Source organism: Gobio gobio (assembly GCF_949357685.1).
Source record: "Gobio gobio genome assembly, chromosome: 2".
Lineage (NCBI taxonomy): Eukaryota > Metazoa > Chordata > Actinopteri > Cypriniformes > Gobionidae > Gobio > Gobio gobio.
Window position 1 is genome coordinate 51,793,739 of NC_137098.1, and position 22,768 is coordinate 51,816,506.

Below are 22,768 nucleotides of genomic sequence, written 5' to 3' on the forward strand. Positions count from 1 at the left end.
TCCGGTGGCTATTTTTGGTATAGTGCCTAAACAAAATCTCCAAATCAAATTTGGAACACAATTTGGTTAGACATATGGCTTTGATTTTATAGTAATTTTAGAGTAAAACATTTTTTGTAAAATATATATTTTATATAAAATAAAATTATTTATTACAGTATTTTTCATTTACAGTAAATGTATACTTTAGGTCTATATTCCAAAGCATTCTTGAATTACAGCCCTTTAAGTTTGGATAGTGCATATTCATGACTATTCTCAAAAAGGGTGGTGACAGTTAAGGGGTTAAGAAATGAAAAGCCACACACACACACTTTTTCCTCAGAATTGATGGTTAAAAAAACATTTGCACTAATTTATCTATTTCAAATAAATGAGGTCTTTTTGATATTTCTACTTTCTCATTAAAGAAAATGTTTCCAAAAAAATTAAGCAGTACAACAGTTTTCAACTGCGATAATAATAAACAGCATTTATTATAATAAATAAATAAGCATATTAGAATGATTTCTAAAGGGTCTGTATGGCTGTCTGATATTAACTATTAAAACTGTGAGTCTGAAACAAAAATGATCTAACCTACTGAAGATAATTTCCATGCGTTACTTGCTATTATGGTATTGCATCATGGCCGGTTAAAAACAGACAACTTACTTCTTGTACGTTTTTGTGACTTTAAATAAAAAAAAAAGAACATTGTAATAGATGATTTGTATACTTCATTAATATAACCCAGTAAACATCCGTTTACTTTTTATCTCAGGCTTGTCTTGAAAAACCATCTTTATAACTATGCTGTATTCATATCGCTGACACAGTAGATTTGATGATTAATTTGGTGATTAGATTATGCATTTTCATTGCAGTCATGCATGCTTGCAGGTCTTGAATAACCTTTTTAAATGTTATCAGTCACACTAGGAAAAAAATAAATAGCAAAGGGTGGTTAATACGATGCAAGTACTGGGTGTAATAGCACTGTAAGCAACCTTTAAACAAGCCGTTCATACAACCAGAATGCCAGGGAGTACAATAATCCGCATACAGTCTTTTCCATGTGAACTCTTTAAATTAATTTAATCAGCATTATGTACAGAACAATAGCTGGCCAACAAATAAAGGATACATGTGGGAATACAAAACACAAATAGATCCCTTTAAACTATTAATGTCTAACTTAAGATAATGTCAGGACAAAAAAATATCAGAGTGCAGCTTTCCTTCACTCAATCTCATGCACTGAACAATGGGATTGAGAGCAAAAGAATTCCCTACTACAGAATCAGATCGTATTCAGATCTTTAAAATGTTACAAAGCAAAACTAAATGCCCATTAAAAAAAAAGAAAAAAAATTATATATATAAGAGGATGTTCAACAAATTACCTACAGTTACCAAAACCAACCAAAACATTTTTTTTCTAATTACTTTCCTTTTTATAAAACTGTCAAATTTTACACTGAATAAAATAATTATATTTTACAACAATAGCACTTTCAACAGTAAAATAGGTTTTTGTTTGAGGTAATTACATAGTTCTGGTACTTGTACAAAATAAAAAATAGATTTCTGTCTTATCCCCCCCCTAAAAACAACCAACCGTAAATGGTTTGTTTGTTTATTTAACTTTTGTCTTCTTCGCACACTATGGTTTAAACTTCATATCCTCATTGAGGTCAAAGTCTTTAGAAGTTCAGTTTTCCGAGGCATCATAATCAATGACTCTCCTCTATCCCCCCCCACCCGTGTCAGTCACCGCCGTCTTCCTCAAGAAAAGACTGAATTTGGGACAGCACAAACACACTGATTTATATCCCAGCCACTCCGTCCTACCCAAAAGACTTCGCAGACTATGCTACGTCTCGTTGGGAGCAATACTGTCAGCTCCATCAAAAACAAAATATTTGCTTTCCGTGGCAACTGCATGTCGTTTTAAGGGGTAGAACCCAAAGCCACTAACATGTAGGGCTTAAAAATGTTCAACTCCCAGACCTCAGCAGGAGAGGAAACAACCTGTCGCTCAAACGCACAGTGAATGGAAATCATTCTGTACTGATGCTGCCATAAAGAAAAAAAAAAAAAAAAAGTTTCTCTATAAAATATACACCTGAAATCCTCAAATATGAGTAAAGGCACCAAAAAGGTATCTGTGTCGCTCGCTTAAAAAAACCCTGGTTCTGTCCAACAAACTACAAGTTAATCCCTTCAGAACATTTTCCTTCCATACAGTACACTCACTTGAGCGAGTGACATTTACGGAGGAAAAAGTATGAGATTTAGACAACATATTTGCTTCCTTTACCTTATGAGGTCAGCCATTTGAGTCAAGCAGTTAAACAGAATATAGTGACTAATGAAATGATTGCTCTACCAAAAGGTTGAAGACCCTGCTTGATACTAGATTGACTGGACACAATGTAGACTTAAGTTTACAACTCCGTAAACAATACCTATTAAACAGAATCTTACCAGTGCTCAACATTCAAAAATGTTCTCCTCTCAGATCTAGACACTTTAGAACACTAACAACACACACAGCGCAAGACATAAATCACATACGTCCGTCGATTGCTTTCATTCGTCACATGACCATTCCAAACAGTATCCAAGTGGTTTCTGGCACACACACACACACAATTTGACTCGCTTTCGTCTATGGTATGCGGCACGGGGGAAAAAAACAGCACTGTCACGTTAAGGCTTCGCTTTTTGTTCAACTTTTTTTTTGCGCAATGAAGGCCGTACTGTGGTTTATTGCATAATTGGTTTGTTACTCGTTATTGTCAACATCACTACTAATCGTGTTACCATAATTATCACTATTGCTATGTACAAATGTCCAACGTCTGTAACAGTTTGCGAGTGTGATCAAAACGGTGTCTGTAAGTGTGTGATGTGCTGATTGGGCGTGGCAGCATTAGGGGTGGAGCTGTTTGTCAAGTGGGTGGAGGGTGGGGCGTCTGAGAGCTGTAGCTCCTCCAGTTTCTTCAGGTACTGATCCCTCAACGCCAGTAGCTCCTTATAGCGCTGCTCCACTGGACTCTGTTGCTGGTAGGCACAAATATACACAAACATTCATACACATGAAGTGACGTCTGTGTCAAAAATCCACCAGAGGGCAGCAAAAACACTTGTTGACTTAAAATAAAGACAACCGATCACATCTGCACCACAAAACATTTTTGATAGTGAGAATGGAATACTGGTTCTCAAACAAGCATTTTGTATTAATCTATAATTTGCTGGATAATTATGACAAAAAATGTGCAGTTTAATAATCAAAAATGGCACTTTGGTCTGTACATAATACATATGAAGGTTTTCATTGGTCTATTATTTTTGTAGCATTTAATTTTTACACTGGTAAACAGCATTAATCATTGTTAGGACTAATGCGGTAAAATGCTCATTTATGCCAATGCTGGAGTGGCTCCTGCAAAACCACTGTGACAGAATGCATGTGTGTGTGTGTGTGTGTGTGTGGTGATAAGCACAGTTTGAGTGACAGTTCACTGCAGTGCCAGGACGTAATTAAACTGGAGAGAGAGGATTTTCTGCACCGCTGAATCGGGTGCGCACACACACAGATAAACACTCAATCCCACCCAGAGGCAAAAACACCCACTATTGAAAAGATGCACATGCTTCCCCCCCCCCCCCCCTTCTAAGATTGGTTTTTATAAATGTAAAATCCAAACAAGTCAGCTTAAATAATGCTTACTACCATACAAAAGCTAAAGAAACTACAACCTGATTGTGAAATGTATGTCGGTACCTGGTGTTGTATGCGAGGGTTCCATCGGATGTAGTAAGTCACCCAGAGCTCTAGGTGGCGCATGCTGGCTACAGGGTAAAGTACGCGACTCGACTCTGGTGTGTAGAAGGGGTTTACATAGAAGGATGTGTCACTGTTGATCAAAGACCACAGCGAAACCGTCTTCACCCGAACATTCTAGTGAAACAATACAGACAAAAGGAAAATCAGAAAGTTTTGAATAAATCCTAATCTATTATTTAAAGTGAAACTATTATTCTATCCACACATATACATAGAAACAGACACATTTAAGTAAAGTAAAGTTAAGTTAATATAGTGGTATTATAGTTAGTTAATACAGATGGTAAGGTGTCGAATCCTTTGGTTAGCAGTGGTACCGTGCTCCCTAACATTGTTGTTGCGCGGGACGGCTCTAGAGGGCCACCAGAATGAATGTTTCATCTCCCCAAAGTGCGTTCTACTCCGACTGAGAGTCAGTGAAGCATCCCTTTTACTCATGCTCTACTTCACACAATGAGCACAGAGAGAAATAAAAGGCAATGTGTGCGTGCGAGAGAAAGCAAGCAAAGGGCCTCCAGTAGGCAGTGAAGAAGATGGGATTTTAGAAATTAAGATACAAAGGTGTGATAAAGAATGGTACAGTGGAGCACAATTTAAGAGGTCTAGGCTATATTTCCACAATGCATGAATCAGTGATAGATCAATATAGTGTGAGGTTCAAAAGTGAGACCACATTGAAAATCTAAAATCTGAGGTTCAAAATCTAATTTAAACCAGAAAAAAATTTATTAAAAAAAATCATGACATTAAATAGTCAAATATATTAATTTCTTAATCTAACTTCTCACTTTTCCTATATAAAAGAGGCATTTTTACAAGTGGTCATATCTTTAAGCCCTACTGTATCTTCTGCCTGTTACAGACAGCAATCCTATATGATCATTACAAATCACACTGTACAACATGGATCTAATAAACTACGAATACGAATCAATATATACAGGTATGTACGTCTATATAGACTAGGCTACAATGCAAGTTAGTATAGAAGAATAAAACATCATCAGTATGCGTATTGGTAAACAAATAGAGCAAGATGAATCGCATTTTGGCAAATGTGGTTTTTATGTGCGCTAAAAAAAAAAGAGGAAGCGAAAGAGGAGAATATGGATGAGGTCATGGCTAGGGAAAAGAGGCCAACTTGGCATGGCAATTTTGCAAATGGAGATTGCGATAGTTTTAAGTTTTAGCGTCATGTTGCGTTGATCAATATGGCATTTCATGTTGCATTTTTATTGGCTAGTCAGTAGATATAGGTCATAGTAGCAAACACACTGTGAGATGATCAGCTAAATTTCTGACTCTGTCAGAAAATTATCGCAGGCTATCTTTGGTCACCATTTAGGAGCCACGACCACAGAAATCACCACGATTGGTCATCTTTTGTCTAGGAAAAGCCAAAATCTTACAAATGTGTATGGCATTCAAGGCTGATTAATTAGTATTTTGCCAGCATCGATATACCATTGTCTGGTGCACCATTCAGTGGCACTATACATGATCAGTAAAAATTAAATGTTTGGGTTTTTTTTGTCCACGGCAGATTAAGGATGCACGATTCTGAATAAATTGAGAATCACTATTTTTTGTTTCAAACAGATCAAAATAACGTTACTAGAGGTTCTGACAAAATGTTAACTGCTGCAGTCTATTTAAAATGTTTAGTTAATATGAATAATTTCAAAAACTCGGTTTGAATGAATGATTCAATGACTCACCCATTAATACTTGACTTGTTTCATAACGATTTGGAATAAATCTTTTGAATGAATGATTCAATGACAAATACATTTTTTAACAGTTACTTATCGCCTCCTGGTGGTGCAACAATGTTACCGATTCAATCGTTATTTGAAGCGTAAAGTTAAAGGTGATTTGATCCATTTTGATTGCTTCCGAAGACATCCGTGTTTTTGTCCAAACTACAAACTTCTATCCCAGTACTAATAAGAATATTAGTAACAGAATTAACAATAGTTTGTGTTTGAAAATACTGAATCTGTTTCAGTCTCTGCTTTCTCAGTGTCGACGCAGATCTGAATGTTCCGGTTTGATTATGTCAAATGTTTAAAACAGATTCAGGAGAATCGTTCGCAATTAGGAATGAGATCGGATGGGTGTTTAAATCGAGATTGCGATTTTTTTAACAATTAATCGTGCAGTTCTACGACAGATGCACATTATGGTCAGGTTCGTATTAAAGATAATACTGTCAGGACAGGAGGAATGATCAGGGAATGTTGTATATTAATTGTATATGGAATGTTGTATATCAGTGTGGTTTACTAATATCAATTGTTTGTGATGCGTGTTTGTCATTTCTTACATTGCTTTCACGGGCACTCTCACAGTTGTAGAGGAAGGTGCCAAAGCGGCAGCTGAACAGGTGATCCAAGATTACTACCAGGAGACGTTCATTAAACTCAAACGCTGTTGGGAACTGGAGAGGGATAAAAGTTAAACAGATTTACTCGCACTGAACTCTAAATAGCAGTAAACTCAGAATTACAAAACAGAGAAAATATATTCAAAATCTGTATGATTTGGTTTCTGCTGCTGTACACAAAAAGAGATATTTAGAATAAAATAGCTGTCACTTAAGATGTTGTTTTCTAAGAATGAAAGTAGACTGTGAAGCTCCAAAAATGGCAAACAGTACCATAAAAGACAAGTACTTAATACTACTGCTGATGACATCTATAGCTTTGTAAAATTTAAGTAATTTTTCACCTAAATCTCATTCAAGGTTGCATATATATATATATATATATATATATTAAACCATGCTACATAAAAATGGATTCCACCAGGTTTGATGTCAATGATGCTGACTGCCGCAGGTTCTCAAGTGTTAAGGTGCCATCACATTTACCATTTATCTTGCAAATTTTCGAGGGGGTGAAATCCAGTCATTTAAATAGGCACATATTTTATTTTACCTCCAAGTAAAGAACAAAAAAAATGTGCTGTGTGTATATCAGGGTCTTAAATCAGCAGCTCAGACATTATGAAAAATGCCTCCTTTTGTGTTCCACAGCAGCATAAAAGTTCACATAGTTAGCCAATTAGATCCATACCTGTTTAGTCATTTGCCACACGCAGTCAATAAATTGCAAAAAGATAGGCGACCTGTCCTGATCCGCATGATTTTTGTCTCCATGGCCGATTCTCTACACATACAAAGTATGACATAAATACTAACTGATAACAAATCTTTTTCAAAACAAAAAAAATCAAACACACATGGAAGATGTACTTTACCCTTAATTATGCTCTATCAATTAGTAAACTTTATTAACTTTATCAACTCTATCAAAGCAATCACCCTGATAACATGGCTGACAGACATGGAACTCAAAATCCATTACTAAATTGTGTGGTTTGGCAGATGCAAGACATTGTAAACTCACTGAGGCGAACTTGTGTCCGAAGCCGATCCATTCCTTCTCCAGCAGCACCTGGAAGCCCCTGAGAGTCCTGTAGTAGGAGTCCAGCATCAGCATGGACAAAGAGGTGAGCTGAGCTGTGCGGTCCCAGCCATCACTGCAGTGCACCATCACAGAGCTCCCAGAAGACACCTTATCAGCCACCTGGATGGCCCCTGATAGCACCAACTAGAGCAGGAAGGTATGTAGCTTCATCAGATGATGTCATATATATATATATATATATATATATATATATATAAAACTTGTAAAGTATGAATGAAAAAAACAAACCTTAATATGCTCTAGCCAGTGGGTGGACTCCAGGCTGGAGAGCCAATGAGACTCCTCCACATTGGGGTAGACAATGTCTTTTAGCTTCTTCAGTGACTCTCTCATGACATGGATATTATGGATGTCTAGAAAGACCAGCTCAGCGTTCTGATATGCATCGTCGCCCTCATAACCCCCACCCGTGGCCTGGAGGGTAAAGGTTGAGAGGTGTACCGGTTATGATAGGTGATCACGTAAACGAGAAATTCTGCACACTTGCTTTCACACTTAATGTACCTAAACGCATTGTGCAAGAGAAATTACTGGATCAATAATGCCATTTCAAAATGCTCTGTCAGCGGTGTTCAGCAGGGCAAAAGCTTTCTAGGTCCTCTATGGGTCCACTTTTTGATTTTAATTAGTTTGGCAACACACAAAAACTGAAAACAGTTTTTCTGTAAAAACTCATGCAAGCACACCGTTTTGTTTATTTAATACAAACTAAGAGTCCAAGTCTGATTGGAAAACAGTAACCAGCCCATACCTTCAGTGGATAAGGCCATACGTTAGATATGAGGTAAAATATCTAACAGATATTTATGACATGTTCAAAATCTCTCAAGAACTTCTTTGAGATTAATTTGAATGTCTTAGGTCTGCCAATAACCCCATTTATTAGTAGCCTTCTGGAATCTAACCTTGTTTGCCACAGCGTTGACGTTAGGCCTGGCGTCATAGATGGTGAGCTTGATAGTGCCATTGGCCTCACGGATAAGGTCCAAATAACGTTCATCATCTTTGTTGCGCTTGCCGCTCATGCCCACCAAAGGCTGGCTACACCGTGTGATCACAGCATGGTTCTCTTTATGGAACCACGACAACACCTGAGAGTAGAAGGAAACCCATCATCATCACAGATGGTAAGGTCATCACCGAACATAGTACAAATAAAAAAATTTAAAAAAAAGAATCAAAAAAAAAAAAGTAGAAGACAAGAAGAATAAAATACAAAAAAGTTGTTAACATCTAGGGATACACAATATGTATCGATACCATATTGGTTATTTGCCAATATTAAACATTTTACTTATGGGTATATCTGTCAATATTGGATACATTTTGTCCATATTTGTTATTTAATTACTTACCAATTGTAACATTTAGTTTATCTTTGGTGTCATGTAACAGTTTATCTTTAGCATACCTACAAATAAACATCCACTTTTCATGTACATGTTGCATCACTAGTAGCATTTAAAATGACTGATTATAGCGTTTTTTAATTTATTTATTTAAACAAAATAGCATAGAATTTTAATATCAGCCATTACATGAAAATGATTGGCTTATTGTATCAGTAATATTATGTAATATTGGTGCATCTATGACTATCATCATACAGAGATATATAAATATCTAAGGATGCACCGATACCATTTTTTAAGGATCAAGTATGAGTACCAATATTTTTTTTTCTGGTACTCGCCGATACCGATACTTATACATTTATTAATAGCTTTTTTTGGTGATGTGGCAGTTTTCCAAGCACAACACAGTGACTAATGAATGTAGGACAGCTTCTTTATTATTACTCGAATGAAAAAATTATTATTGACATGACATTGACTTGATGACATGGTTGATCATCAAGAATAATTAATTGGGTAAGCACCTCTGTTATTTTTAAAGCTCTTGTCTTGCAAAGGTTTGCAGCAGTGTTTGTTGCCGAATGCTACTACTGCTAGCGGCAAATTCTCTGTGCTCATTTTTGTGTTTTGATTGAAGATGTTTTATCAGGTTACTTGTATTATATGTACTGGGTTTTGTACCTCCTCTTGATATTAATGCAGAACAAAGCATGCAGTTCGCAATGTGTGGGTTGTTGTCATTAATTTTGAAGTATTTCCACATCCCTGAGGCTGACATTGTGTCTGCTCCTTCCAGTTATGTAAAATTTTGTCAGTTGTTTGTCAGTCATGTGAGGTATCGGGGGTACAAGTACATGAGCTGGTATCGGGCCCCATACCGATACTGGTATCGGTGCATCCCTATAAATATCCATTCAGTACATACATGAAGGTAAATGTATTACATAAATCTGAAAGGCTCTGCTGTATTTATGCTCAAAAATCTGACACTCTCCACATTTTTCCACAGCCTTTTCCTTATGCAGCTTGAATTTGACCTTCCAACTAAAATCACACCATTATTCTGACCTTTCATACTGCTCATCTGTAAAAGAGCTCACCGGAATGCGGCAGCGAGAGCGGAAGGTAGCCACTCTTTTAAGATCTTCTTCTGTGGCCTTGTATGGAACAACAAGAATTGTGGGATAAGTGTCACACAGCTCGTAGTTCTTATTGATGAAAGTGATCCTCCACTCACTATTGGGTAGACCCTGACAAACAGAACAAAAACAACACCACCATCACATAATATTTAATAAAAGTAAATGTGCACTATGTATTGTCTTATACAATTACATTAGCAACATATCAATCTCAATTTTAAGTGAATTGTGAGTGTGAGCAGGACGAACAAGGGCAGCACAAGTCCTGGCATCTGGTCCTCACCTGCCTCCTGTACTCTTCCATGGGCTCATAAACGTTCCAGCCATTCTCCTCATACTTTTCCTGACTCAGAAAGGCAAAGAGTTGCTGCGAGAGTCAAAGAAACAGAAAGAAAAAGTGAAAGAGTCAGTAAAGCCCAGCATTTCATGCATTCGGCTACTGATGAAAGCAGGTTGTGAAATGCTGAAATGTTTGACACAACACTTAATCAAACTGTATAAAATGCAAAGATGAATGTTTTTAAATAATTTTGAAAAGTAAGTGTGAAAAGTAGCATTGGAGAATTAAGTTAAACACTGAACACTAACCATTCCATGAGACAGAGGGAAAGCATATTTGAAAAGAATCTCAAATATGTCTCTTCGACTGTGGCCTTCTTGCTTCAGAGCAAATCGCAGGTTCCTCATGTCCTGATAAACACACACACACACAAAATGATTTGAGAAGGTGAAATGTTATACTTTCAAAAAGGGGATGCTTGTTCTGCTCTAGGCAAACCGGCCATATTTTATACTCATTTTAAAAAATGTGTGGAGAATGAGGATTTCAAGATTACATAAATAGAAACTTCAAAAGAACAGCATTTACTTGTTAATATATAAATAATTTATAACATTAGAAATGTCTTTAACTTTTGATCATTTTAATGCATCCTTGCTGAATAAAGCTTATTTCTTTAAAAAAGACTCCAAACTTTTAGTGCATAAAAGTGGTAATAAACCAAAAAGATTTGAAATGCTTCCTTTAACATTAGTCGTTATGAAATGTGGATTTCTTAGGCCTTGTGTGAGCAATACCTTGCAGGTGATTTCTAACCCATAGGAGTTCTCTCCTCGACTGGAGGCTCCGCCCATCTTCTCTACACGGCTTATGACACCTAAGGGCACGTTCAGGGTAACTGGTGTCTCCTTAAGACAGAAATATAAAATATCAACATTCTTACACACATGTATGTACTATAAGCATCTTTAAACACTACCTTTATAATCACTAAAAAGCTGTCACCTATCTTAGTTCATTGCAATCTCACAAAGCTCTGTTACAATAAAGTTGTCTACACTGCACAATGAATCTCTTACTTACATCGTGTCTACACTTTCTTTGTTAATGAGAGGATTTCAAGCGTGCAGTACTCCGCACGCAACAAAAACTTCAGTGTTTTGAGTGATGATTCTGACTAATTTAAGCATCTCTGATTGGCTTTTGCACATACAAACATTTGACAATCTCCAGAGCGCAAACACAAATATGTACTGGAACGCTTACCAAATCTGTTTCGCCAGTATGATATCATTACAGTGCATCACACACATTTGTGATAAATTAAGTCACAGAAACTTCATTTGAAAGGTCTCTGATTCCATCTAACCAGTCCACTAACATATCCGTATCCGTTATTACCCTTTTTCTGTTCTCGAACAGCTCCGCGCATTTCCAGAGCAGAAAGGGGGGTTCTGAGCCAGAAATATCGGTTCAACTCTGGCCCTAAAAACTTGCTGTCTCTGTCTATGGCAGTTTGTCTGTCTCATTGATCAATAAAATAACGTTGCACCACATTGCTCTTTATATTCAATATATAAAAATGTGAGCACAAGAAAAACCCAGTGTTCGAGAGCGCGAGTGAATCAAGTTTCAGTTTCAATATCTCCAAAAAGGACAGATGACAATACCATGCTGTGAACACCAAAACAAAAGTGCCTGCACAAACACTGGGACGCACACTGATTGATTTTAGACTGTTTAAAGTCAGGTAAACAATACGTCACCGTTCGTTTCTCAAGGCTGTGGAAATACATGGCCAGTTCGCGAAAGGCTCCAGAACGCAGACTATTCTGGTGGAAAAGAGCTATGTGTGACACTAGACCATCAATCTTAAATATGAAACTGGTGAGATTTCCAAACTACATGCATTCTTATAAATCAATAGTTATATAAAATGCATAACTTTTGTGTACCACCAACTTTTTTTCCTTGCCCTTACTTTGCCAAGCTGACAGATCATGGCAACAGACCCAAGCAACGGTCAAAACGTCCACAAAACAGGACTGCAGGTGCCCGCTACCATGTGCCAAACAAGGACAGAGCCAGAAACTAGATGAAAGCCTTTCTCTGATATGACGTGATACAAAATCCCTCCTTCCTGTCCTTTCATACCCTACTTTTTCTCTGGTAACACAGATTAATAGATGTGTGCTATAACTAAGGAAGAAACTAAAATTTTATTCAAACTAAAGAATGCAGAAACAAGCCTTTAAAGGAAAAAATTAGGAGGAAAAATGGAAAAAAGGAAATTAATAAGCTGGTTTTAAACAGAAGAGCACCTGGCATGGCCTCAGACCAACTGTGTCTGAACACAGAGAACTAATGCGTTGCATTTTGAAAAATGAAAATGAAAGTTTCGCTTACCGAGTCAGTGTTCTTGAAGTAGAGTCTGTAGTTGGTGATGAACACCTTTCCTTTGACTGCAGCATTAAAAGGGCAGATATAGATGATATCTTTATCTGAAGGGTAAAATAGAGTGGGACAAACAAATAAAGATCAACATTTATTTAATACCATAAAATCCCTCTTAATATGAAACTATTCCATTTAAGTACGGAAGAAATGAATAGTACTTTTGATAAATATGTTTGATCAAAACTGCCTATGAAACAAAAGAGTGGTCCTCCCTCATGGGGGCTGCAATTTTGAGATCACATGACCTATTGTCTAATATTATTAAATACAACTGTGTGATGCTACATTTATGTTGGTTTGCAGGTGAACATTTCCACCACCTACTGGTCTGGAGAGTGAAGAACTGGATGGTGCCCAAATACAATCAGAGCATTTGAACAATGATCAGTCAGCCAGATGGACTGTTTCACTGAGGCTCTTGGGTGCTTTATCAAGCACTAAATTGAGTTAAGCCCGGAACATACTGTGGTTTTTATGGGTACACTAGGTTAAGCATACAGCAAATATAGCTGCAGTCACACTAGACTTTGAGCATGCGAAATTTCTTTGCACAACGCAACGGTCGTGATATGACGTCACTCTCTGAAGCGTCTTTCTATAAACATGAATTCAACATATAACAAATAGTACTACACTCAAAATGTACAAAAAATATACAAATCTACTCAACTTTACTGCAAAAATATAGTATATATTCTAGAGATACTACCAACTCTAGCTTAAAAAAAAGTTTTTTTAGTGCACATAACTTTAGAAGAGAAATAGTGCAGACGCTGGATGAAAAGATGAAACTTTCTAGTGTGCATTTCTAGTGTAATTACTAAAACTACTAAATGGAGTATACTTCGAAAGGCAATGCCTTCGGCTATATGCGCACGCTAAGAGTTCGCATAAAAACTGAAGTATACTTCAGGCTTTACAATAAGACAAATTTGCAATGTAACAACTTTACTATAATAAAAAAATACTACTTTAACAAGCCACACTGAATTAAGAGTATTAGGACTGGCAAGTTTTTTGAAAATTGCCTTTCATAGTGCCAATATTAAAATAAATCCACAAATATGACCAAAAGGCTTATGGAGATATCAGATTCATTCTTATTCATTGAGAGCTTACAAACACACACACACACACACACACACACACACACACACACACACACACACACATGCTCTCACTCACCGATCACTCGCTCTTCTCCCGGCAGCACGGCAACATCTGCCAGCAGCTCCATCTTCAGGCTCTCTCTGGACGCCTGTCAACACATGCAGGAACATTGGGTTGACACGGGTGCATCCCTCACACACACAAACGCTCTCATATAAGGATGATTACTACTGCTTCAACAATAATACACTGCATGAGCAGACCAAACTGTGCTCCGTGGCATCTGATAAGAGGAAAAAAATAACTGTTGAGAAAGAAATTCTGAGAGTGACAGGAAGTAATAGAAGAGGAAGTAGTGAAGAGAGGAAAATTAAGAGTAAGAGGACACTGTCCTCTTTCAACCCCCGTCTGTGAACACCAGTTTGATGCTCTATGTGTATGTGTGTGTGATCAGGGATCCAGATTGTCTTTCCCTGGGCTATTTTCCTGCTGCCAGTTGAAGGTTAGTGAACCGGAATGAGAGCTAAGAGTGCCATTCGCTGCGTGTAGTCGTTTATTCTGTCGGCCTTTTGCTGCTGTTCAGTGTTTTGCACGTCGCAACCCTGTGGGCAGATTGAAGCAGCGGCTTCTGGGTAACGGTCTAGCCCGTGTTCTCGAGATGACAAATGGAGCAGCCAAACAAACACACACAGTGATCCCAGCTGGGCAGCTAACCTGCTTCAAGAGGTAGTTGGGTAAACAGAGAGGACAGACATGGCTAAATACAGCCAACTAGTAAGAGGATTAAAAGAAATACTGTTAAAGACATATTAAAGGTACAGTGTGTATTTTCTGCAACACTCAACTGCAATTGTTCAGTCTTCTGGGAGAGAAAGAATGAAAGAAAGACAGACAGACAAAGATAAAAGAGACAGAGGCAATCACAGAGACAGATGGATGGTCCTTTGTACAAAATCTCTCTAGCTGTCCTCAGGGACCCTGAAAAAACGGAGACTCGGGTTCTGCTGCTGCCTATCACCTGCCAGGTGTTACAGCTCCACTAACATATGTATGGAGCAGCAGTCTTCTGGCTTAAGCCCCAGCGACGTGCCAACTCCCTGTCTGCCTGGAATCCCCTCTGCCCAGAGAGGTTACATGTGCCAAACCAGACACTGCATATTTATATGTAGGGAGGGGGCGCTCTCCTTTTAAAGGAAACAATCTATTTGGTTTAAACCACTATTACAAATTCCCAGTTGAATTGCATACTTTTTTACACATTTAGCACTAGCAGTATGCAATATTTGAGCAGTGCTGGTCAACTTGACAACTGCTCCACCGACGGTGGTACGCCAAAACACATTTTTGTATGCGACTGCTGTTTTACGCAAATATTACGACTGGAGTGAAGCACAAAGCTTTGTTTACAAAAGAAAAAAAATAGGTATTAAATGTTACATCGCAACAATGGAAACATTTAGATTCGTGTCGAATGAGAGATGTACATGATGAGCCCATAAATTGAAGCCATTTGTCAGTTTTGTATTCGGTTTTGCGATATGCTCACCAGATTTTCCACAAATTTAACCATATTCCATGAGTTATTTCACTGGACATGGAAATAACTCATTTCTCAAATCCTCACTCACGTCTCAGCCATTTTTACAGGGTATTCTTTACTGTGGTAAAGTAGAAAAACGCTGCATGACAGATTCCTTTTTACTTGCACATCAAATTCTATTTAACACTGTTTGAGCTTGTTAGACTTGGTAAGGCACGTCAAGTTTATTTATATAGCACATTTCACACAAGCCAGTAATTTAGTCTTGCACTTGCGGAAGAAAAAATTTGCTTTTCAGACAACAAGTGTACAACAAGTGTACAACAAGTGTCAGATGCTTTGGAACATTGGGAGAAGACATGAAGATATTATGCTGCCTTCATGTGCTATCGGAAATGTCCTACTTCCCACTTTGTGATTACAAGCTTGTCACATTCAAGTGCTTTGTTTTGCTGGACACCAAGGTTATTCGTGCCTATATATTGTACTGTAACTTACAAACATCCTACTCGTGTCCCAAATCCCTCTAAAAACACAGAGCAGTAGCAAAGACTTTATACTGTATGTAGGAAGGACACCGATTACTTATGAATGGGAGAAAGTGCAATGCCCAATATGGAGAATAAGCCCAGCTTTCAAAATGAAAGAGCCCATCGTTGATTAGTAAAGTCTACCATTAGAAGCTCTGGTTGTTATAGAAACAGGCAGTGTTCTGAGACGCACGCTTATGGCTGCGCATGCGCATTAGCTTTCTCCAGGCTTAAAATTGCAGTTTTTTTGGTCATGATTCGAGCGTTTAGAAGCAAAATTTATGAGACAGTTGTTGTCAGATTTCATTGGTGATTTCAAATATGAAATTTAATGAATGTTTGGCGAACAGTTTTGGAGAATTTGATGTTTCCCCACTCAAAGAGATAGGAGCTGCACTTGCATGCCCGAGAGACGTTTCAAAGATGGACACAGAGTGAAATGACTTGTCTTAAAGGGACTTTGGCAGTAGGCTATATATGACACATGGAGCTTTGTGTGGAATTTTAATACGAACGTTTTTTATAATTTAATATTCTTTTATTCTTTAGGTTACCATTATTTACTGATATGTTTTAATGTTTTGCAGTCTGTGGTGTGTTATTTCACGAATGGAAGTGCTAAAATAAACAAGCATGTTTTGTTATGATTTTTTTTTCAATTATTTAAAAATGTATTTACGGTTTTTTTTATATACCATGGACTACCTGCGGTGGTTTTGGGGGGGTGGGGGATACACATACACACACACATACACACACACACACACACACACACACACACACACACACAGGTAGTTTGTCCATGGTAAAAAATCTTTAAAAAGTGCCACCGTCACAATATGCAAGCGTATTATTAATCACTCTATAAATGTACTGAATAGCTATGCTGGACTAAATGCACATTTTGGTCTTATAATAGTTCAGTTGGATAGCTGACAAATAATGTGGACATCAACTTTCTTTTTTTACACCCTATGAATAAAAATATATATATATAAATTTCACATTTTTCTTTTTTACGGTTCACTTAAATAGTCTTGTGTGTTATCATTTATTGTGCAAATAAAGTGCTAATATTCCATATAGTCCTGCAAATGCGGTTTAAAGGAGTTCAAAGTGATGTAAATAAAAGGCAGCAGCATATGAATGCAATCTATGTCTCTATGTTCTATAGCATGTATATGGTTGCTTAATTCTATAGGAAAGCAGAGCAAAGGGCAGCTCTATTGATACCAGTGAAGTGTATTATTTATTCATGCAGAAAACGAAAGTCTAACCCTCCTACAACAGCATTGCTCACTTACAGGATAATGTAGTTTGTAATGTAAAGGGGGGGAAATGAGAAACATTCTGATACAGTCAAGGACATGAGGACAGCACAATTATAGCACATCTGCACACAGGCTTCCCTCACGTTTTGGCTGGAGCTGTTCCCCAGAGGACTGGAGTTGTAAGGTGCTATAGGAGCCGAGGCCATCACTGGGTTTGCTTCTTCCACCGCTACTGAAAGACACAAGAGAAATGGCATTTTTCTTTTGGCTCAACAATAAGGACTTTTCTGCTGGCTGGTAGTTCAGATTTGTAGACACTTTTGAACAGTAGTGCGGGTATTCCCATGGTATCAATTAAATTAGCATCATTCACAACACCAATGTTAAATACATCACAGTATTTTCAACCGCCCCACCGGATTTTTTGTATGTGAATGCTGTTTTACGTGAATATTACAAAACGAGTGAAGCACAAAGCTTTGTTTACATACAAAAGCTTGGCATAATAGGTTAGCAATTAAATGTTACATCCCAGATCACAACCATGGACACATTTAAGCCATTTGTCAGCTTTGCCATCTGGTCACAGTTTTTTCACTAATTTAATAATATTCCACAAGTTATTCCACTGGACACTGGGTTTCCTTTCTCAAATCTTCACAGGTCTTCCAGTAAAACCTTTTACAATAAGTGTCAGATGCTTTGTAACATCGGGAGAAGACATTAGACAAGAGATGGTCTCTCAAAGCACAGAGCGGTATATGGGGAAATATAATTAAACTTTGCTTAGTTCCAAAATTTCATGTAATTTCTATCGTTTTCCATGTTCAAGGAATTTGTATTGTTTAAAGTTATGGGCCTAAAGCCTATTCCGCGCTCAAGCGCACACATAAAGCTTGCCGCAAAGCACCAGCAAAAAAAATGAAATAAAAGTAGAGCGTTTACAGTTTTGAATGATGTATTACTGAATTACCAAAATTAACAGAGTATTCAAAAATGATTGCGCCGGCGCCTCCAAGTCATGCAGTAAGAGCGCTATACTTCAGTTTCCACACTCCGCACACACACTTGGATATGCGCCAAATAACAGCACATTTATCTAGGTTAACGTTAGAGCGGGCGGCCATGTAAAGTTGCTACTTACATGTTTCAAATGATAAGTCATATTGAGGTCGATGAATAATAGGCGAACATTTGGATTTCCTGCCTGACATTCTGTAATTACCACAAGGACCCACTGTTCACAATCTGTCCCTCACGGACTATGTGACTTCACAAGTTCACAAAAATATGTCCAAGAGAAGAAAGAACTTTATTCAGGTTTAAAACAACTTGAGCGTGAGTAATCAATGAACTGTCCCTTTAATGTTAATACAACAACAAAAGACAAAGAGAAAATCACTCATTGCTCTAGACTGAAAAACCAATACAGTAGCTTTAATAAGAATCAATGTATATTTTTTAGTGAAGTCTATGTAGTGTTTTATTTTTACATTTATTCATTCAATTTCATACTTAAATACTGCTGTACAGCTCTGAGCTGCCAGTGTAAATCTTTATATATATTTATTTTATATTATATTATACAGTACACTAGGAATGTGTACAAGTTTTTTAAAAGTAAAGTTTTAAAGGTCCCGTTTTTCGTGTTTTTTTGAAGCTTTGATTGTGTTTACAGTGTGCAATATAACATGTGTTCATGTTTCGCGTGTAAAAAAACACAGTATTTTTCACACAATTTACTTATCTGTATACTGCTGTTTTCACTGTCCTCAAAACGGCTTGAAAGATTTCCCTGTTCTATGAAGTCCCTCCTTCAGAAACACGTAACGAGTTCTGATTGTGCCAGCGGTTCCCGTGTTGTGATTGGACAGCAGCTTAGCGCACGCAGAGCGCACGTTACCGGAAAGGTCACGCCTCTCACCATAACGGGGATGCATGCGCTCAATGATCTCTAAGTACAGCGTCCCTGGGAAAGCCAAACAAAGGTGACTTGACTCCAGGATGAAAATAACAGCGTCTCGACGACATGGCAACAAACAAACTATACGAACGCAACACTTCCTCTTCTCTACGCGGGAGCAACAAGACCACGCCCCCTTTTTCGCGCGTTCTTGTGGGCGGAGGTTAGTCGACATACTGCTCTACTGACGTAATTAAAGCAGGAAATACCAGGATGTAGTCCTAACCAGCCGTTTGCTGTAGGCTTTGAAAGGGAACTTCTGTTAAATAAAATATCTCGCTTGGCATTGAACTTTGAGCTTTATAATTTTACAGGTATCATAAATACTCTAACAGCAACATTACACACTAACTAAAGTTTGAAAAATGGGATCACGAAGAACAGGACCTTTAAGTTTAAGTAAGGTTTTTCAAGTCTTTTAAGTAAAATAAAGAAAGAGTATTGCAATAAAAAAAAATATATTTTTTCCTCCTTAAGCTCTTGCTGTTCGGCTAAGAATAGAATAGCAAAAATCTTTTGCGATTAGCCATCAGAACCGAACCGAACCGAAAACCGTGGTAAAAAAACCGAGGTATGTATTGAACACTGTATTGTTGCATCCCTACTTTGTTCCTACATGAACTGTTATTTTTCTGGTAAATATATCGAGATATAATTTTTGCTCCATATCGCCCAGCCCTAGGGCAGCCCTAAAATAAAGTAAGACTTTATCTGTATTGTTGAGCGTTGTATAGACAACTATAATGAAACTCAACAAATCATTCGCACAATGTCGATATCTTAACTACAATTCAAAAAGTTGGGGTCAGTAAGATTGTTTTAAATGTTTTTAAAGTAGTCTTTTATGACTATTATTATTATCAATTTTTTATTAGTCTCTAATTATCAATTATTTTATTATTATCAGTTTATTGAAAACCGTTGTGCTGCTTAATATTTTTGTGGAAAACTTGATACGTTTTTTTTTAAGATTCTTTGATGAATATCAAAAGAAAAGCATTTATTTGAAATAGAAATCTTTTGTAACTTTATAAATGACATTACTTTTTGAATTGTTAAATGATGAAGCAGTACGATAGGCAGCAAAATAGGCGAGAAGGTAAATATGGTTGGAAAGTGAAACAGGTCAAAAGCAAACTAAAGCACTGCCTGCCTGACACGTCATTTAAACCGTGTATTTTCTATGAACCCTGATGTTCTCAAGAAGCACAATTGCTGTTTATACAGTCATCTTTATATATTTTTTTGGCAGAAACTACCACAGATGTGTCAGTAAGTGGAAGTGAGAGAACATGAAACATACATTCGATCGACAGCAATAAAATTAGAAATGAATGGTCACCGTGGTTAAACCACAGCTTTGAAGGAACATCCTGTCAAGTGATGCATTGATGGACTGATATGCTGACAAGAGTTCACTTGATTAAATAGACTTTTTTTTATTTTGAACCATGATCCTTTGGGCATAAATTGGCTATTTTTATTCATATAAATTAAATAATGTGAATTATTTGTTCAATACATTTTTTTATTTTTATTTTTATACAAAACATTTTTTAAAACAACCCACCCAACACCACAATAATGCCACAAGCTTTTTAGTGTTGACACCAAAAACCTTTCAACAAGGTCTGCATACAGACCACATCCGCCGGACCTCAGAGCCTGAAGCCAACATTCAGGCTAAATGTACACATTTGTAATGAAGTGAACTGAAACTGAACTGAAATGTACAAAACACAAGTAATTTGTGGGGCAAATATGAACCACATAAGTTCAAATGGACACCTGAGGGCCTGACACATGAGGTTAGCGGTCAGAGATAGAGATGTAAATGATTATAGCACCAGGCAGTGGGGGAGAGCGAGAGAGCGTTATTTATAACGATGACAGGACTGTTGTGGCTCTGACATGACGGGGAACATTTACAGCCTTCATTCAAGGTGCTACAACTCTAACTGTATTCAGCACATAACACAACATTCCATAGCTCTAAAGCCGTATGCAAAAGTTGAATAGCCTATACATTTTAACTTGGAGATAAGAGAGAATGAAAACAATCTGTCCAAAGCAGTTTCACCTAACGTTACATCTACATAAACTCTCAGCCTGAGGCGTTTCATGTCCGGATCAAACATGACTCGAGTATCTACACACTTTCACTAACTTGTGTGATGATGTGATGGAAAATTATGATCAGTATTAATCTGGCCCGTATGAATACGTATCCACTTCCATTCATAGCGTCAAACAATGACAGATAAGGACATACTCATCGAAAGAAGTGTCTAAAAAGTCCACTTTTACAACTTCCAGCGCTTTCGAGTGAGCCCTTCCACTGTGAATGTATTCCAGCACAGGACTGTGACCAGGAAATAGCTCGGGCCTATCTCTACGACAGCTCTCAAGTGCTACATTTACCCCGGAGTCCGCTCCAAGCAGCCCTAAATACAGACCAGACCCGCGTCGAAAAGTCATACGGTGCAACCCGAGCCATCTTCGGCTTGCAAATGTGTTTACTTACCCAGAAACTGCAATTCTCCGTTCCTCGGATCGCCAGTCTGTTTTGCACCGCCGCAGGAAGCGCTCAGCCCGAGTCACGTGACAGCGGTCACGGCGCTCATTGGCTACTTGTCAAATCATGTAGCCTACTGCAAGGAATTTAGGGAGTTGTATTTTTGATAAGGGCGGTAAAAAAAAGGGGCCATTCTGAAAACATTGCTGGCAATTTTGTCATGAACATTTTAAATATTTTAAATATTGAAGGAACACCACATGCAGCATCTTTTTATATGTGCTTATTTCATTGCACATAATGTATTTATAAAATATTACTTTTTGATTCTAAATGTTAATCATATTAAATATAACATAATTTGTCTTTATATTGTTTTGGACATTTGCCTGATAATCACTGGTCACCTATACTGTAACACTACATATTTTGCTTTGGTCCAGGATCTATAGTGTGAAAAAGCAAAACGAAATTAGTAATTGATATTATAAATAATTTAAAACTTGTTCTAAATGATTTTTAAAAAAAAAAAAAAAAAAAACCTTTGTCCTTTTATTTCATGTTATTAGAGTTTCCAATGCAATTTTTTGTAAAGTTGAGGAAAAGTTCTTCTAAGGTCAATCATCTATCTTTAGCGTGAAGACATGAAAATAACAATGAAATAATGCAAACTTCATCAAATATGAGACAAATGAAATTTCCGCTGTAAAGTAGATCTAAAAAAAACAACAACATTAGTGTCATTATTGAGCTCAGTTCAGTGTCCTCATCCTCCACGTCTCCTTCTCTTTGTTGTCAATCAACATTGCTTGGAAAGAACTATAGGGCCAAAAATAGGGTAACTTAATTTGGACAAACAGAAGTCCATCTGTTGCCATTGTTTCCTGCATGAACAAACAACTTTTAGTGTGTTCAATCTGTGCCCCACATCATCACATCAGTTTCTCTCTTAAAGGGATAGTTCACCCAAAAATGAAAAAGAAGATATTTAGAAGAATGTTTGTAACCAAGCAGATAGAGCAACCATTGACCATAGTATTTTTTCCCCTACTATGGTAGTCAATGGTTGCTCTATCTGCTTGGTTACAAACATTCTTCTCATATCATATCTTCTTTTGTTTTCAGCAGAACAAAGAAACTCACACAGGTTTGGAACAACTTGAGGGTGAGTAAATGATGACAGAATTTTCATTTTTGGGTTAAAACACAGCGCAGAAAAGCAAAGGCCTAGAGATTTTTTTTCCCTAAATAATGGCAGATCACCCACAACTCTTTT

At 37.3% G+C, this 22,768-nt stretch overlaps 1 protein-coding gene across 3 annotated transcripts; it reads right to left on the bottom strand.

Annotated features, from left to right (window-relative positions):
- Positions 1-1,060: 1,060 nt before the first annotated feature.
- Positions 1,061-21,592, bottom strand: mtm1 (myotubularin 1). 3 transcript variants are annotated; one of them, XM_079810601.1, is made up of 15 exons: positions 21,502-21,592; positions 17,158-17,246; positions 13,749-13,821; positions 12,513-12,607; positions 10,904-11,014; positions 10,415-10,516; positions 10,110-10,193; positions 9,785-9,934; positions 8,235-8,420; positions 7,558-7,743; positions 7,249-7,452; positions 6,916-7,008; positions 6,165-6,278; positions 3,776-3,952; positions 1,061-3,048 (listed from the first exon to the last, which is right to left on the bottom strand). In XM_079810601.1, exons 2-15 carry the CDS (start codon positions 17,218-17,220, stop codon positions 2,869-2,871), a joined length of 1,818 nt encoding a protein of 605 aa, XP_079666727.1. In that variant the 5' UTR covers positions 17,221-17,246; positions 21,502-21,592; the 3' UTR covers positions 1,061-2,868. The 3 variants fall into 3 exon arrangements, with proteins under 3 accessions (XP_079666727.1, XP_079666728.1, XP_079666729.1); XM_079810602.1 differs by having other exon boundaries at positions 17,158-17,243; positions 21,502-21,565; XM_079810603.1 differs by lacking the exon at positions 17,158-17,246.
- Positions 21,593-22,768: the final 1,176 nt, after the last annotated feature.

What these genes read in the sequence shown, in the direction of transcription:
- mtm1 (XM_079810601.1), bottom strand. Translation starts at nt 17,220, where the DNA reads ATGGCCTCGGCTCCTATAGCACCTTACAACTCCAGTCCTCTGGGGAAC. An exon ending in GGAACAGCTCCAGCCAAAAC is followed by an intron (nt 13,822 to 17,157) that starts GTGAGGGAAGCC and finishes ATGTGTTGACAG; the next exon opens with GCGTCCAGAGAGAGCCTGAA. An exon ending in ACCCTCGCATACAACACCAG is followed by an intron (nt 3,049 to 3,775) that starts GTACCGACATAC and finishes TGTGCCTACCAG; the next exon opens with CAACAGAGTCCAGTGGAGCA.